The sequence below is a fragment of the Ovis aries genome, chromosome 4 (genome assembly GCF_016772045.2).
Source record: "Ovis aries strain OAR_USU_Benz2616 breed Rambouillet chromosome 4, ARS-UI_Ramb_v3.0, whole genome shotgun sequence".
NCBI classification, from domain to species: Eukaryota; Metazoa; Chordata; class Mammalia; order Artiodactyla; family Bovidae; genus Ovis; species Ovis aries.
The window spans coordinates 103,033,565-103,052,130 of record NC_056057.1 but is presented as its reverse complement, the minus strand read 5'-3'; the positions used below and the strand labels follow the sequence as shown (position 1 = coordinate 103,052,130).

Sequence of the window (18,566 nt, the reverse complement as noted above, 5' to 3'; positions counted from 1 at the left end):
GGTCCCTGAAAAATAAAGCTCCTTGGAATGTGGCAGTTGCACAGTGAGAAAAAGGAGACAGTTTGTATTTTTAAAAACTTAGACCAGAACCCCATAAACAGCCTGCAAAACTTAAGTAAAAGGTCATAAATAAATGAATATTTATTCAAAGTGTAGGATTTTAGCAGAATGTGATTATCTTTTGTGTAAGAGTTTGCACTTTAGTATTTAAAAGTCTTTGTGGTAGTTCACGAGCCTCCTTGGAGAAGGAAATAGCAACCCACTACAGTGTTCTTGCCTGGAGAATCCCATGGACAGAGAAGCCTGGTGGTCCATGGGGTCACAAAGAGCTGGACACTACTGAGCAACTAACACACACACGAGTCTCCTTAAATATTGTTATGCAGTATTTTGCATTGTTATTACCAATATATCCTACCAGCTCGTCTCTCTCTGCCTAAGGACTTTGAGGTACATGTTTCAGCTTTGTAACACCTCCCTCCTATCCCTCAGATCTTTGACACTAATTCTGGAAGATTGGGGTGGATGGGGAGGGCTTTAGGTGGGATTTTGCTTCAGAAGAACATGGATGCCTACCTCTTCCATCATGAAGCCACATAATAGTCACTCATAATAATTTTTTTTTTTTGCATAAGCACTATAGTTAAATAACACTTAGACTTTTTGATCATATCATTTTACATGTTGTGTAGCAACCCAGATACACCACACATACATCACATACGTAACTAATACGAATGTTTCGCAGATAATTACTTATTTACTATGTGTGATGCCCTCAGATAGTGTGTGTTTTATTCGATTCTGTTTCATGGAGAAGGCAATGGCACCCCACTCCAGTACTCTTGCCTGGAAAATCCCATGGACGGAGGAGCCTGGTAGGCTGCAGGCCATGGGGTCACTAAGAGTAGGACAAACGACTGAGCGACTTCACTTTCACTTTTCACTTTCCTGCATTGGAGAAGGAAATGGCAACCCACTCCAGTGTTCTTGCCTGGAGAATCCCAGGGACGGGGGAGCCTAGTGGGCTGCCATCTATGGGGTTGCACAGAGTTGGACACGATTGACGTGACTTAGCAGCAGCAGCAGCCTTAGAAAATACACCAGTCATACCCCAGTTGTTTCCACAGCCCACGAATGGTTCATGGTTTGGAATTTAGAACTCACTGCTCTAAGTCATTCCATAAGGGTGTAAAAAAAGTTTCTTCATCCCCGAGGGATGGCCGATGCGCCCAGAGTGATTCACTCACACACACAAATGCGCACACACACATCCTAGCACAGCTGGTTTCACTTCTGAGAAAGGCATGTCACAGGATTTGATGGAAAGTGTGTTTACAGAGAGGACCTGCTTGGCAGCTCCTGGCACAGCAAGTAATTGGGAACCAGCAGTTTATCCTTTTCCCTGGGTCCTAGTTTCTGACTCCAGTGGGAAATTAGATACTAGAATGTTCAGAGCACAGGGTGCAGCCGCTGCATCCCTCTTGTTCTCTCCTGCTCCCTCCTCTCCTCACCCCCACTGTTTCCCTTAAATAACAGAAACAGAAGAAAACAAAATGAAACCAACTACAAGAAAACACATGAGGCTGTTGATGCATTTCCCAGTTTTTATGAGACTGTGTCTCACGCTGTCGGCTACTTTCGAATGTTTTGCCCAATTTCCTTTGATCTGTCTCCCAAGATACAGGGTGATGCTTTATTTTGGGCGAGGCTGGCAGCTGCCTTCAACTGCTCTTTTCCTTGGAGCTATGCGAGCACAGCCGTAAAGTTTATTTTTACATCTCACCACAGGACAAAAATCCACATTCTCAATCGAGCTTTGGACACTCCGATTTAACAACTTGTGAAAAATTTCTTGGCCCAGATAAACGTCTCTCTAAATTAAGAGCTTGCTCCCGGAAGCCCGAGAATTCATTAAGCCATAATTAGCCATGATCACTGATGATTTAAAGTACAGTAATAAAGGAGAAGTTTATACCGAGCTCTGAATGCACGGCTGGAGAGTCTGTACTATGATTGACTTTATATAGCTTTTGTTTTAAAATAATTCTTCCATTTCATCTGGTGCCTGCGTTTTCTCCAGCCAGCCCTTTATGCAAGCAGAATAACAGCTGTCATCCAAGCTCCCAGTGCTGCAGGGCATGGCATCTGTCCCATTGCCACCAGGGAAAGTACCACGTCATCTCAGAACAGCATATCAGCCCCGAGGTCCTAGGCTTTCCCATACAGAGTCGTCAGTGGAAAGAAAATAGCAAGCACTCTGCAAAGGTGTATTTGTTCCAGCAGAACCAGAGTACCCCAGACAGGGATTCTCTCATTATTCTGTTAGCTGGTCAAGGGAATTAACTTTGACCATATTATTCAAGTCCTGAGTTTGGGCAGCAGTTCAGAGGACATTGCTGAACACTGAACTGCTGCCTAAAGTCAGGGCTTAAGTAATATGATTAAAAGCACACAGCCATGGTACTGAGATCTAAATTCAGGTTTCTTATCGTGAGAGTTCATTGCCCTATTCTGGTGAATATTACTAACTTAGTAATTCTGAAGCCATCTCATCAGCTTTCTTGGTATCCATTGTAGGGACAGGGCTTATAATTTCCATTTTCCTAAACAAAGCTCAGGTTTGACTTCCTGACGCTTGACTTAGGCTAAGGAACACCCATTACTCTTTTATCCATCTCTTGCATTTTATCTTGTCATTTCCAGAGATCTGCCAAGAAATGTATATTTTACCTTGTTGCTTTTATTTGTATCAACATCATGGAAACTTTGTTGGTACGTATCTCATTGCCATCAGAGTCGTTGGGGCCCTTCTGTCTGTAGTTTAGTCACTGCTGAAAGTAATCTTTTCTTGTTTAACAGTGGACATAGCTCTTGACTGTGCTGTTGTCAATATAATATTTTTTCAGGGGGCCATGCCATACAGCTTGCAGGATCTTAGTTCTTTGACCAGGGATCAAACTCAGGCCTCAGCAGTGAAAGCATTGGGTCCTTACCATGCGACCACCAGAGAATTTCCTCAATATGATATTAATGTCACTGATTTAAGAAGAATCTACTTAACTGAGAAGTCTTTTGATCATTAATTTTATTAGGTTATAGGTTGGGGTCCCATGCTGTACTGAATTGGAAAGTACATGAGCTATGGAGTCAGATGGATTTGCGTTTACATCTTTGGTCTTCTAGTTACCAGTTACATGTCTTTGAGACATTTATGTAGTGCCTCCTATGAAGTTCTAGAACTCAGACGGTGGACACTCAATCATTGATAATTTTCTTTGGTTATGACAAAAAATGAATGTTTCTATTGTGTGAATGTTTATGAATTTCCCAAACTTTATCTCATCATGGAAATCTGTTTCGGTTTTGGGGATGGATGAGCTAACCTGCTTTCCTTGGGTAGAATCCCTCTGTTGCTGATGCATGGGGCCTTCAGAGCGTCAGCCTTCCCACCAGTTTACCTTCACTAATCTGAGCGGGAGAAGCAGCAGCAAACAGCACATTGTAAATTACTATTGCTTTCCGCAGAAATTTCGAACTGAAAAATCTATTTTAGACTACATGTTTGCTTCTCTTAAAGAGTTGCATTATAAACTGTTAGATATCAGGGGCCATTAAACAACAATTTTCATTTACAGTGGATTCAGCACATAATTATCTTTGAGTTTGGAAAGGATGTGCTGATGAATGCCAAGTAAAGCATCGTACACCTCTAAAGATACACGCCTCCGTGCTCACCCGGTCAGACCTAGATGGTCCTTCTTCCAAACTGGCAGCAGTTTACACCTGTGGCTGGGGGCCCAATTTGAGCTTCAGGCACTATCCCATCGGGGCTTAGGTGCATCGGCCTGTTAGAGGTCTGCCTTCAGGATGAACTCTTGAGCCTCCTGGGAGACTCTTCATCCTAGGGAAAGGGTTCCAGACCTCATGATCTCAATCAGAAATTGGAAGGGAGGAGTGATTCCAAGTATTGCATGGAACTGGTTTCCTCAGTGATTCATGCTCTCAAGACTGAACAAGAGGCAGGGAACGGGCGGGAAGGTTGTAGGAACTGTTGGTAAAAATGGAAATGGCAGTTTCACTTTAAAAAACACCTTCAGAGGGGCTTTCCTGACTGTCCAGTAGCTGAGACTCCATGCTTCTAATGCAGGGGGCACAGGATCGATCCCTGGTGGGTGAATTAAGATCCCCCATGTCTGTCTCCTGGTGCAGCCACCCCCTAAATAAAATAGAATAACAGGACATTAAATTTAAAAAAATACACACTTTAAAATGTCAGAGCAAAAGTGAATGGCTTTGATGACATCTGGAAATCTGCTGTCTAATGGAAGTCTGGATGGAGGGATGACCCCCACCCCACCCCACGCACAGAGCACAGCTGAGCTTCAGCACCGTGGTGCTGCAGTACAGGCAGCAGGGTGCCCCATGGAAGCTGGGGTGCCCATCAGAAGTGGCAGCTAGTGGTATAGACATGGCCTTCAGCAGGCCACCAGGGAAACAGCGAGGCCCCTTTCTGTAGTGTAGCTGCTGACAAAGAGCCTGTTAACTGGTACATGAGAGGAGGCCAGAATACGAGAGAAAAGGTTTGTGCCATGCAGTCAAATGTGGCTCTTATCTGAGGGCTCGCCTTTGCCTCTGCCTCCAGGATTTCCAGAAATATAGCAGGGAGAACCCAGAGAGGGCTTTGGGGCTGGCACGACAGACGGTCGTCAATAAAATGCGTGCCACTGCCTGCCAGATGTCAGCTCTGCCGGAAGGAACGTTCATCCAGGAGGAGCGTGTGTCAGAGGTCACTCAGCTCTAAGCTTTGAAAAGGCAGCCATGCAGGAAGGCGGTGCTCTTGGGAGTTCTTGGGAGAAGAGAGAAAGCGTGAGGAAAAGAACTTGCTGCATCATAAGATCCTTTAGCTGCAAACTTCTGATTATTTTTTCTATCTTATTGATGTATAATTAACAAGTAAATTTGTGAGATATTGAAAGTGTACAGCATAATGATCTGATATACATATACATTGTAAAAGGATTCCTCACATTGAGTAATGACCACATCTATCCCCTCGCCTACTTACCTTGTTTTATTTTTATTTTTTGGTGAGCACATTTAAGTTCTACTCCCAGCAATTTTCAATTATATGATACAGTGTTATCCTGTGTGTGTGTGTGTGCACACACGCACACACTTGGTCATGTCTGTCTTTGCGACTGCATAGATGGTAGCCTGCCAGGCTTTCTCTGTCGATGGCATTATCTTGGCAAGATTACTGACGTGGGTTGCTATGTGCTCCTCCAGGGGTTATCACCTGTAGTCACCATATTTTGCCCTAGATCCTCAGACCTTATTTATTTTATAGCTGAAAGTTTGTACCCTTTTACCAAACTTCCTGTCTCCCATTCCCCCAGGTCCTGACAACCACTTTCTACTATTTCTATGAGTTCAACTCTTTTTTTAAAAGATTCCATGTGTAAGTGACTCCATATGGTATTTATCTTTCTTTATCCAGCTTATTTCACTTAGCATAATGACCTCCAGGTTCACCCATGTTGTCACAAATGACACAATTCCCCAAAGGAAAATTTAAAGTCATCACACCATTAGTATTACTCAGCCTTGAGTAACACACAGAATTCTTTTAAAAAACATATTGCATATTGCTTGAATATATATAAATGTAAACCAGTCTATACTACTTTTGGTTATACTTCTGGATTACTATAAAGCAAGAAAACATACAACTAAGTACTGAAAAGACCTCCATATTAATAGAATTGAATGATATTAAATAATGAGATGAATGATTTTGTTTTGCTTACATTAAGACCACCGTTGGGGCTTCCCTGGTGGCTCACACAGTAAAAAATCTGCCTGCAATGTAGGAGACCTAGGTTCAATCCCTGAGTGGGAAAGATCCCCTGGAGAAGGGAGTGGCAGCCCACTCCAGTATTCTTGCCTGGAGAATCCCATAGACAGAGGAGCCTGTTGACCTATAGTCCATGAGGTTGCAAAGAGTTGGATACTATTGAGCACCTAAACACACACACACATACAAGACCACTGTACAAGGTAAAAATAGGGTGTAGATGGAGCCACACAGGGGTTGTTAGGACTTCCCTAGTGGCTCAGACGGTAAAGCGTCTGTCTACAATGTGGGAGACCCGGGTTCGATCCCTGGGTCGGGAGAATCCCCTGGAGAAGGAAATGGCACCCCACTCCAGTACTATTGCCTGGAAAATCCCATGGACAGAGGAGCCTGGTAGGCTACAGTCCATGGGGTCACAAAGAGTCGGACACGACTGAGCAACTTCACTTTCACACACACACACACACAAGACCAGTGTACAAGGTAAAAACAGGGTGTAGATGGAGCCACACAGGGGTTGTTCAGTTCAGAAGGCCTGTGCTGCCTGTGCTGTGGGCTCCAGTTCTGGCCCTACTCTTACCCATTTAACTGCTAGAGCAGTATCATTCTTACAGCCACCTGTCCCTACCTGGCTTAAACCTGGGAGAACTCATTTAATTGGTACTGGTCACGGGTGGGGAGGTTGAGGGAAGCTGTAGACTTGGGAATATTTTGCTTATCTGCAGAATGCGCTGCAGTGGGCGGCGGGTTATCTGCAAATGCCCGGAGTTCTTCTGCCAATGAGTGATTTGCTGATGTTTTCCAGTGAACTTGTCTGGCTTTCTCATGTCCCCCTCACAGCATGAATTTTCTGAAACTCTTGAGACTCAACAAATCATCTTTACGCTGCTCGCACAGAATCCATCCCCAAGGCTCCACTTTGGGAGCCTGGGCTGGAATATCCTCTTCTGTGGCTGCGCTGTTCAGAATTTGCAAAGAATGTCACCATCTGCTTCTTTTGTGACCTGTCACACAGACCAGAACATACTATTCTCATCCTGAACCCTTCCACTTTTAAGGCTGTGTGCAGTTTGTCCCCTTTGGGGCAGAACAACTTTTTTTTTTTTTTTTTTGGCTCCCGTTCTCTGTCTTTCCCTGGAGAAACATCAGAACCTGCATCAGAGCATGGCTTCTGCAGTCCTGGCTATGAACCTGTGTCCAGCTGAGCCGGCTTCTTTGCTCCTTCGTATTTGGGCTTCATTTCTGCCTGTGGAGGTGCTGCGAGCCTTCAAGGACCACAGTCTTGAGAGGCCCATGGCTGTTTGCCTCCCTGCCCTTCCTGTTTTCCTCTCTGTCTCCCCCCTTCTTTTTAGATCTGCTGTCTGAGCACCTGCTGCTCAGTGATGCTGCTGGCCACCCCTTCAGTTGTTCTCTGCTGGGCATCTCTTTCTCCATGCTTTTCTCCTTTCTTGCATCTTCTTTGGTATTTCTCTTCTCTTGGGTAAATGAGTTCTTCCATGTCAACATCCCTAACCAATTCTTGCTTCTTTTTTTCTCAGTGGCTGACAAACAGATCCCAGGATGATCAGGGGTGATTTGGGAGCATTGAGGTGACTCTTAGAACAGCATAGAATGGACAAGCTGCTCATGGGGGTGGATTCTGAGCCCCATAAGCTTTGTGAGTCCGGTGCTGGAAGACAGTGGTATCTGTGTCTTCATCAGAGGAATCTTTTTCTTGGCACTGTGTTCTAATTCAGACACAAAGCCACAGGAGCCTCCCTGGAGCCTGGGGTGGAGATCACTGACAAGCGTTCTCTCTCGTCTCTGAGACGCCCTTAATGGTTTTGATTTGTTGTGTTTGCAGAACTCTCCTGCAGCAGCTGCAGAAGCTTCAGACTTTGGTGATGGGCAAGGTTTCTCGCACCTGCAAGCTGGCCGGCACGCAGACTGGCACATGCCTCATGGTGAGTTTCCCAAATGAACAGCACCATCACCAACCCGGCCTACTCCCCAGGCTCCAGCCTCTCCCCAGCTTGCCATGTCCAAGTGCTGGGGGCTGGAGGAACCACAGCTCGCTCCGAGGCTGCTTCTCTCCTATGATGTGACAGCGATTGACCTGGGTGCAGTCTGCTGGCCTGACAGGAGAGAGTCATCTTTCCAGACCTCCCAGGAATCGCAGGTCTGCAGGCTTGCTCTGTGCATCTTGGAACTGATGGCTCTCACGTTCTCTCCTCCCCCTGCAGGTCGTGGTGCTGTGCTTTGCTGTAGCATTCGGCAGCTTCTTTCAGGGCTATGGGCCCTATCCTTCTGCCACCAAGATGGCCCTGCCCAGCCAGCATTCCCTGCAGGAACCCTACACATCCTCCGTGGGTAAGACAGTGCTCAGCAGCTGGGGAGGGGTCTTGTTTCTTTTCTCTTTCCTTTCTCAAAGCTTAACTTTCTGAAAGAAGTCTTATGTGAAAGTCTAAATTTTTTTTTTTTTTTAATGGGAGAACTGTATTAAATCACTTGGTTTGAAATAGCTCTACGGTAAGCCTCCTTGGGTACAGAGCAGTGGTCTCAAAATCATTTCTCTATAAAGACGCATATATATTATATATATATATATATATATCTCCATTCCTTGGGAGGAGACAATTCAATGTCACTGTTCCCTCTCTCCCATAAAAAACATTGGTTGAAGAGCATCAACACAAACGTCTGCCCTCAAATTACTGAGTGTGTAGTTAGCTGTCATCACTCTGACCTCCAGGATTTTGCAGGAAGTGTTCTTGGCTTCTGCTTACGTATGAAAGCCTAATATTTAAAAGGTGGTAAAAGTGTAACTTCTCCACGGAAGGGAAGAAGAGGGCCATGGGAAGTCTGGTGCCCAGGCCACTTGTTGGGGCCCCCCTTGTGCCCCTCACACATTGGGCTGAGACACCACTGGGTGTTCTCTAGAGCTCCACAGAACATGGCTTTCAGACTTCTGCTCTAGACTGTGTTCCTGGCAGATTCTGACATCTGCTTTTTGAGTTCTGACGCGGGGCAGGATGGGCATTTGCAGGGAAGGGATCGGGGAGCCGTAAGTTTTCCATCACATTTTAAAGGAATTCCACTTTCAGTGGAAATCATGTTACTACAGTAAGCATCAGCCCGTGAGACAATCAGCCCGTGTGTTACAAAGTATAATGCCCAAGATTTAGATAATTTTGGAGACACGGGTGTTAGATGTGATAGTCTCATCTAGATCAATGATCTCTTTTAAGTATGTGGTAAATAAAGGGATGGTATGTAGGGATCATGAAATAGATACATACACTAGTAAGAACAAGTGTGAAATTAGGGGTACTGGATTTTGAGGGTAGGCATAATTTTGTGGTTCTGAAACATCTGAGGTAGGTGTGTCTCTGCCAGGTATATGACAGAAGGTCCAGCATTTCAGCAAATAATTTCAGTGGTCTCCTGGGGAATTCTCTCTCTCTCTCTCTTTTTTTTTCCTCCAAGGGAATATATTTCTAAATTTAAATGGAAGTTGATGAGAGCAAAGTTTCTATGTTGTAGAAAGTTGCTCCCAAGCCATCTAGCTATGCAACTGTTCTATGAAACAAGAGTGTGTGTCCCCGTTGTTTGATTTATGGCTTTGGCCTTGTGTCTCCTCTCTAGATTTTAAATGAAAACACAGTTTTCTGCCTTTGTACCTTCTCCCTGTGCAAGACCTACTCATTGAGGATGCTTACTTTAGCTGAGTCTGGACACCTCCAGAAATTTGACTCCTCCAGATGGTTGTGAGGGGGTGGTGGTGGCCTGGAGGGGAGTTTTATTTTCAAAGCAGTGGGGGTGGCCGTTTCCTTCCTGGTATTTGTTCTCCTATTGTTCTTCCAGCACTTTATAATTGGTATCATTTTTCAGCACACCAAACTCTGAAATCCTAAAGCCTTTATAGAAAGCCAACTCCAGTTGGCACCAAGTCCTGGGCAACAAGGACCCGTGAATTATCATCTTCTCCCCGCCCTGAGCATCTAGGGGGAGGTGTGATGTAACACCTGTTACTTTGCTTTGTTCTCAGTGAGATCCAGGAACCTGCTGATCTATGAGGAACATTCTCCCTTGGAGGAGCCGCCCAGTTCTGCCTCAGCTGGGGAGCTGGGACGCTGGGACCGAGGCTCTGCTCTGCTCAGGGCAAAAGGGCTGGAGTCCAGGCCAGACGTGGATCTTCCTCATTTCATTATCTCAAATGAGACCAGCCTGGAGAAATCAGTGCTTTTGGAGCTGCAGCAGCACATGTAAGTCAAACAGACACAGGTTCACCTCCTCTAAGGCACCAGTGATGGGTTATGAGTCAGCAAACTGCAGTGTGCAGAGTAGACTTTCTCATTGGCCTGGTCCAACCCTCAGCTTTTTCAGGACCTATTTCCAGCACCTGGGCTCTGGAGAGTCGGTTGTCTGTCAACAGCTGGTCCTCACAGAGACTGGGGAAGAGACATGGTGAAAGCTGGCCCCGTATCTGCTATGCCACTGGGGAGCTGGCAGTGGGGGCCCCAAGAACTGGGGAAAGGGCTTGACTCCCTTCCTCCCTGTCTTCTTCCTCTCCTCAGAGTCTCACAAGTAAACATACACTCCAGTAACAGCAGTGTACTTGCTATGCAAATGCTGCCTCAAGGCACATTTCCAAGCTTCCTTCCACCTAGAGATACATATATGTCACGTTATATGTCAATATGTAGTTTTATGATTTACATGTAAATAAACATGCATTAGGGCTTCGAACACAACTGAGCAACTTCACTTTCACTCTTCACTTTCATGCACTGGAGAAGGAAATGGCAACCCACTCCAGTGTTCTTGCCTGGAGAATCCCAGGGACGGGGGAACCTGATGGGCTGCTGTCTATGGGGTCGCACAGAGTCGGATATGACTGAAGCGACTTAGCAGCAGCAGCAGCAGGGCTTTCCAGGTGGCGCTAGTGGTAAAGAACTTGCCTGACAGGGAAGGAGACATAAGAGACCCAGATTCGATCCCTAGGTCAAGAAGGTCCCCTGGGGCGTGGCAACCCATTCCAGTATTCTTGCCTGGAGAATCCCATGGACAGAGGAGCCTAGCAGGCCACAGTCCATGGAGTCACAAAAAGTTGGACACGACTGAAGTGACTTAGCACACTTGCAAACATGCGTCGTGTCCAGCTCTTTGCGACCCCATGGACTGCAGCCTATCAGGCTTCTCCGTCCATGGGATTTTCCAGGCAAGAGTGCTGGAGTGGGGTGCCATTTCCTTCTCCAGAGGATCTTCCCCACCCAGAAATCGAACCTGGGTCTCCCGCATTGCAGGCAGACGCTTTACCGTCTGAGCCACCAGGGAAGCAATCCTTAGATAGTTATATATGAATACTGAAGGACACTTTGAGAGGCACTGTTCTTGTGTTTCCATTATTGAGAATAACATATATTTGTCTCCAATTCTCCATGAGTCGTTTCCTTTAGATAGTGATGAGGAAGAGTCCTTGTATAAACATAAAGACTTGTATAACTGCTGGGGATTGTTATCCTGCAGGGGAGGTACCTGTGTACACTAAATGATACGGGAAGGAGTATCTGCATACAGTCCTGGTTATACGTGGTGTGCTTGGTGGTCTAGCAGAACTCGTGCCTCCTAGAGATAATGCTATTCCAATACAAGTAGGAAAGTTTTTGTTTCAAATTTTTTAGCTTTCTTCGCCTAATGCTGCCGGGGAAAGTTTGTAATTATATATACTTTTATATGTTCATATTCTACATGCATATTTAACATTTATAGCACTTATTAAGAACTAGGTAAGTGTGACATATAAATCCTCTGAAATACTTTACAAGGTTAGACATTACTATTATTTCCTAGAGAGAATTGTGGGAGCCAGAGAAGACTTAGCCATTCAACAACTTGGCTCATGACAAAAGTCTTTTCTCCTCATCTCCGCTATTCAAGGCCCCATTGAAATCCCTCTTGTTCTGGGCTGTCTCCCTGATACCAGAGCCCTCATCACCTTCCTCTGGACGCCTAGGAGATGTTCTAGGCTGTTACACAATGTAATAATGCATTTATTTTCTGTGCTATATTTATTGTTATTTCATGATAGTTTGGGGTTTTTTTTTTAACCTTCATCTAGAATCTTTTAATCTTTATAAACTTTTCATCTTTATCTAAATTTTTTTAAAATGTTTATTCTAGACTAAGGATCAGCCTTTATCCTTTTATTTTCTCCTTCCCAGGGTTTAGCATGGGGTATTTATCCTCAATAAATACAGTAATTGTGAGCAACATACAGGGAATCGGTGTCAAGCCACCATGTTTATCCTCTGGGTTGGGATGTCTCCTTTGGCATGCGGATAAAGGAGGAATGTGGACGGTGGACAGGCAGGTAGCAAGAGGCCTTGGGACGGAGCAGTGCTGCTGGGAGGGGAGAAGACAAGAGGCATGCGTGGGCCAGCCCGCTGAGTCCAGTCACGGGGTGATTGCGCCCTCCTGCCAAGCATGATGGTGAGACTTCTTTCCCCTTCTGATGCCTTCGCAGGGTCAGCACCAACCTGGAGGGGAATGAGACACTAAAAGTTGTAGAACTCGACAGAAGAGTGAACGCCACCTTTTAAAGAGGCTATCGCCACCTCCCTCTGTCTCTTCACTTTGCCTTTACCTCTCCAAACCACCTTTTGTCATAAGCTTTTCCTTTGTGCCCACCCAATCTGGACGAAGACCCGGACCAGCGGTCCTGGCTCTGGATGGGAGGACGGACGGCCTGGAATTTCCGCCTGCGGTGAGAGAGCGCCTCCCCCGGTCCCACGTCCCTCCCTGCAGAGGAGCCCGCCCCCGTCCCTCGCTTACTGCCATAGGCAATTATCTTCGGTCGGGGTGGGACAAGCAGGCTTGTTTCTACCGACAGTGCCAAAAAGATACGGCCCGATTCTCACCGGGGTGGGTGTGACCGCCTCCTTGAAGAAGAGCTGACTGTTGTTCACTCGAGCCCCACAAAAATTTACCAGGATGCTCGTTGGAATCTGGCGAAGCACTGACTGACGTCCTGCCTTCCTCAGCCTGGCTCTGCGGTGCCCCGCGGGCGCCCCCTGCCGCTCTGCCCTGGGCCCCGGCCCAGGGTCCCTTCGCCGGAGCAAGGCGCCCCCTTCGTACTCTCAGGCCGCAAGTGCAATGCCTGAAGGAATCAGGCTTCTCTACTCCAGGCAAACCTGCCCCATCATGTTGCTTGTAGGATTTCTCCACAGTCTGTGTGTCCCCACACGCCCCTAGTTCTGCCTCCCTGGCTTCTCCTCCCCATTTGTAAATAGTATTTATTAGCTTGCAGAGGCTTCCCCGGGCGACCACTGAAGACATCGGGACGCCTCCCCTCCAGGCTCACAAGGTCCTCTGTTGGCCTGTGGAGCAAAGAGGGCAGCCTGGACTCTGGGATTCCCCATTCTTCCAGGCCGTGTTTTGTTTTGTGTTTTCTTCTGTTTTTTTTGGCTGGAGGCTTCTAATTATAGTTGGGGAACCTCCCTAAGCACGTGTCCTCCTGGAGCATGAACTCGAGAGGGGAAGAGGGAGCAGGGCTCAGGTCTGAGGCTCTGTGGACAGGTGCTTTTTCTGCCCTGTGCCCATGCCAGGGAAGCCCTGACCCAGGCGTTTCAGACAGCCATGCTAGCTCAGTTTTCCCCACCTGCCCCAACACGTCTGCCTTCCCTTCCTCTTCTGCCTCCATATAGAGGCTGGGCCTGAGGCCTGCTCCTGGGGTCAGAGCAGGTGACATTTGTGTATCTGTGTCTTACCTTTTCTAGTCAGGTTTGGCCACTTTGCAGCTCACCCAAAGAGACACGACCTAATCCCCCAACCTACTTCTTTTTTTTTTAATGATTAAGAGTAACTTTTATAGTTTAAAAAAAAAAGCTTTCTTTTTTCATACAAATAAGAAATAGAAATAGACTTTTTATTGTATAATGTAGAAGGCTCCCCTTAAATGTTTTTCCCTAGCTTGTAAAAGATTTTGTGTAAGAAATTTGCTCACATTTTGGTTTTTTATTTTTAGAAGTAGCTGAAGCACTTTTAGTTTGAACTCTCTTGTCTCTGGTTTTCTCATCTCTTTTGTCATTGGAACCTGTACTTAAGAGAGATTAAGCTACTTCTGGGCCTTCTGTTCCATATCAGCCACAGAATTTGGCGTCATTAGCATTTGCCATGAGACCTCATGAGCAGCGGACTCACTGGACATGAGTCTGAGCAAACTCTGGGAGATAGTGAAGGACAGGGATGCTTGGCATGCTGCAGTCCCATGGAGTTGCAAAGCTTCAGATACGACTTAAAGACTGAACAACAAACTCAGAAGCAGATCTGGTACCTTCAGGGCTCACCGTCAGTGATTCCTCTCGCTCCCTACTGTGATGGAGAAAGTTCCCACAGGGAGATGGCCAAGTTCCCTTCTTGGCGCTGTGTAAAGCTGGATCAGAATCACAGTGGTCACCTCTCACTGCCCCATACCTTGGCCAGCAAAGGGTGAGACCAGACAGGCTGGGCTGTGTGGGAGGAGGGTTGCTAGTACATGCCCTGTTCCCTTCTGTTTCTACTTTCCTCTCTCCTCTTCTGCCCTCAACCTTCCCGAGTCTGGCTGGTGTCTGCCAACCAAGAGCCATTACTGACCCATCCCTCTCTTTAATATGTCATGTAATTATCAGGCACAGGCAGCCCATGGGGTGGGGTCAAGGGTGGCTAAGAAGGTGAGAAGGTAGTATTAACTCTAGTATTTGGATGATTAGAAAGTGAAGCTTTTCCTGTGTCCATGAGAATGGGTCAGCTTACCCACCTGACACTCTGGAACCAGATCGGGTTTTTAAGGCTCCTAGATTAGCCCGAGTGGAAAACCTCTTCTTCTGAGTAAAGAGGAAGAAGGCAAAGGACAACCAACTCCTAGGGCCCATCCTTAGTGCCTTGAGGATTTTATTTCCTCACTTGACCTCACTCTTTCCAGTCCTCCAAACAGCAGGGTTTGATCTCTGGGCAGCCACTCTTCCAGAACTGAATCTGTGTCTAGAGACCGAGGACATCAGCCTGAGGGCTCAAATGGCTATTGTAAGGGGACCCAAGGACCAGTTGCTGCTATTTTGAGAAAGACCTCTGCTCCCCACTCCTTGCTTAGGCAAAGAAGAGGAACTAAACAGTTACCCCTTTAGGAGAATGCAGTGGAGTTCAGAGGATGCAGAAGAGCTGGATAACACCAGATTGGTTCTAAATAGTTAACGTGCACCTTTTCTCTTCCAGGGTTAAGCTCACAATGTCAGTGGATTTGTTTTCCCCCTAGAACTATCCCATACCATAGATGAGTCAGTAATACTTGGTTAGCCCTGAAGATGTTAAATAGTGAGTGGCAGGCTTTCGGCTTTGGAACCTCAGTTTTGGAAAATTTGAGACTGTTAGCACAACCGTCAATCATAAAGAATCAATGTTCATGATAAATATATTAATATATTTTCCATCATGTCAGCAGATTTTCCTCTTCCCTTTCTTTGATTAGCCTAGTGGAGGAGATGTCTTGTAAAAAGTTCAGAGAACACGTGCTCTTTTTTACTGGGTGAGACCTGAGTAACCCAGACTCCCCAGCGTGGTTCTATTCACAGCTCTGGACTTTGCACTTAGAAATGGCTACTGTAAATGAAAGGCCTCAGTGCCAAGTTTAAGAAAGGATTTCTGTGAAGTGTTAGGACTCTGGAGCCTAGCTCACATAAAGAGAGTGTTACATAAAAATCTGACAGCTGAACTAGGTTGCTCCTTTTGGGCAGGAGGTGGGGATGAGTTTTGACACCAGTACAGGCAAAATTAGATAACCTTTTTATTAGTATAAATGATTTTGATTTAGAGACCTAATTTGTAGAGTGTGAAAACAACTTTTAGTGCAACTTATTTACAAACCAGCTATAAATACTGTGGGTTTTTTTCCTTCCTCATGCCTGAATACCAAGAGAGGGCTGTGATTTGTCATGTGTCCTTGGAGCAAGAGTGTTGAACTGGTTCACCTTTGTTCTGGCAGTGAGTCAGTGTCCAGAATTTTTGACACAAGTGTTTTATTAAATTTTTTTTTTTTTTGCACTTTGTGTCTCCTTCCTCTGTATTCTCACACTGAGCAAAAGACAAGGATCAGAGGCCCTTCAGGGCCAGCTCCTCTGAACACACATGTCGTTTGTGTGCAGGGTGCATGCTCAGAGACCTCCCACTTCCCATCGGGGAGATGGAGCCTCTGTGCGGCCTTGCTAATGTGGGGAAATGGGAGATGGAGGCTGCAGCCTCCCCCTTCTCTGCCAAGTGCTCTTGTCAGTAATTCAGTTCCGTGGAGTCCAGTCTTTATTCCAGACACTAGCTCTCCTGCTTGCAGTGCAGACAGGCCATTAGCAGGTAGTGCTCTGGTCAAGGTCATTTTCTTTGAATGCTTTCTAGCGGAGACAGTTAGGAGACATGTGATCGGTTGAGACCCTCTGGGAGGACAGCTCTGGGAGAGAGTAGAGGCCTGTGAAGCAGCCAGAGACGGAGTTCAGATTATTCTTTCACTCACTCATCCATCCATTCATTCACTGAGTTGTCATTCATTCCCAAGAAAGAGTGTTGCAAGAGGCCCTAGTGAGTATTGGGGAATAAGGGGCCTGAGGAAGCTTCATTAATCAATAACTATTCTAACGGCCCAAATGGCAGCTCTCTCTTTCCCTCCCTGCCCCCACCCCTTGCATGGGTGCACACACAAGAATACCTTCCTCCCTTGTCTTGGACACTCATTTGTGCATTACATGTGCCTTATATATGAATCCAGGATGACTGAGGGCCACCTTGTCATTGGGAGATTTTGTATACACCCTTGTAGTACTAAATTGAAGTGGGTTTGGACGATGAAACTTCCAAAGCCTCAAAAAATGGTTTCTTAAAAGTGAGCCTTGATCACATCTATACATCAGGAGAAAAGAAACAGTAACATCCATTAGGAAAATCCCATTTTTCCAAGGTGCGGTCACATCAAAAAATGGCCAGCCAGGATTCAAGGTATTATAAATCCTCAGAGCAGAACATTTTCTTGGCACAGAAGAATCCAATGCCTTTGAGGATTCAGGCTCCATGTCTCCGAGGCCAAAGGGTCAGTACCACCTACTACAGGACATATTTCATGTTGTCATTTTGGGTAACAGAAAATTCAGGAATGCTATGTCTGGGTTTCTAGAAGGAAGGAAAATGATAATTCTTGAACACTTACTAAATGCTGCGTGCTGAGCAAGGGATTCCCTGGTGACTCAGCAGTAAAAACATCCACCAGCAATGTAGGAGCTGCCAGAGACATAGGTTCGATTCCTGGGTCAGGAAGATCCCCTGGAGGGGTGGGGGGCATGCATAGCAATCCATTCTAGTGTTCTTGCCTGGAGAATCCAGTGGGCAGAAGAGCATGGTGGGCTACAGTCCATAGGATCACAGAGTCGGACATGACTGTAGTGACTTAGCATGCACACATATACTAAATAAGTCTTTTAATGTTATAGAAAGAGAAAACAAGGGCAACTAATTATTATGAGTTGATAAACAGCTAAGTGATATGGGAGGTGCAGCAATTTGCGGATTAGGTTGAGCAGATCTCTTTCTGCGGGAGCACACTGTAAGCCTTGAAGTTCCTCTGGGCGGAGAATGCAGTGCCTCCTACTCCCTGGGCTGGCCCCGCTGTGCAAAGTTGAGGGTTTTTTGCCTCATACTGTAGATGTTCATCTCCTGTTCAGTTCATCCCATCCTCTGTGAGTTCCAGCTAGCAGCCTCTGCATCCTGGGAAAGCAACACCAGCAATTTTAGCTGTTTCTCTGCTCCTCTCGCTTGCTCACCAGCTGACTGAGAACATGAACTTTTTACACCATGGACCCATGGCCTACACTGTTCAGCAAATCTCCCTTTCAGACGGAATATTTTCTGAGTCTACGAAAAACACCAGCATTCTTTGACAAATTGTGGGCAACCATTTTTAAACAATGCTGAACAGACTCTGGACTATAATCATCCTTGAGCTTTAATGTTTGTGCTGACAGTCTGGGCTTTCTCTCTTTGGTAACAGGTTATATAGACCAGTAATGTTTAAGTCTAAATACATTGTGAGTCTGTTATCTGTCATTATCACGCTGTTTTTTTTTTTTAATGGCTTTTTATTCTTTATCATAGCTAAATAAATACAAAAAAAAAGCAAATGCTTTGTAGGATACTTGTATTTAGTTTGAAAAAAAAAGAATTTAAATTGTTATGCTTTTGTATTTCCATTTCTTGCAAATAAAAATATTTTTTCTTAAATAGTAAAAAGTTGTCCAGTCTTGAAAATCCTTGATATTCTTCTTTTAAAAGTTTTTCTATATAAGCTTGGATCTGCCTATGTGTGCCTAGCCATTCTTTCCTGTCTAGTGCAATTGAAAAAAGAGCTTCAAACCAGCAATTTGTATGTTATCAAGTGCTGAATCCAAGTCTCAGTTAGAGGAATATTGAGAAATATAATTGTTTTTTTAGTCAGTCATAGGAAGAAAACTCATATTCTCTGGAGACTTATGCTGCCTGACTGCTTTTTTCGTTGTCTCCTACAACTATTCTTTAAGTAGATTTCAGAACTCCATGGATTTTATTTTTCTTTCCCTGTCTCAAGATGCCTGAGAATGATGGCTTGGACCTGAGCCAGAAGAGAAGGATCCTTCTTTATAGGAACAGTCGCAGAGGATGCCTAACATTGGATTCATGCTCC

The 18,566-nt window shown here is 45.6% G+C and overlaps 1 protein-coding gene across 1 annotated transcript in view; it reads left to right on the top strand.

The window, feature by feature from the left end:
- CREB3L2 (cAMP responsive element binding protein 3 like 2) overlaps positions 1-18,136 on the top strand; it is a 129,551-nt gene extending 111,415 nt beyond the window's left edge. The window contains exons 9-12 of the mRNA XM_027968851.3: positions 7,701-7,800; positions 8,080-8,206; positions 9,885-10,101; positions 12,363-18,136. Coding sequence (XP_027824652.1) covers positions 7,701-7,800; positions 8,080-8,206; positions 9,885-10,101; positions 12,363-12,438 — 520 coding nt within the window. The 3' untranslated portion in view covers positions 12,439-18,136. The remainder of the gene's footprint in view (positions 1-7,700; positions 7,801-8,079; positions 8,207-9,884; positions 10,102-12,362) is intronic.
- The last annotated feature ends 430 nt before the right edge of the window (positions 18,137-18,566 follow it).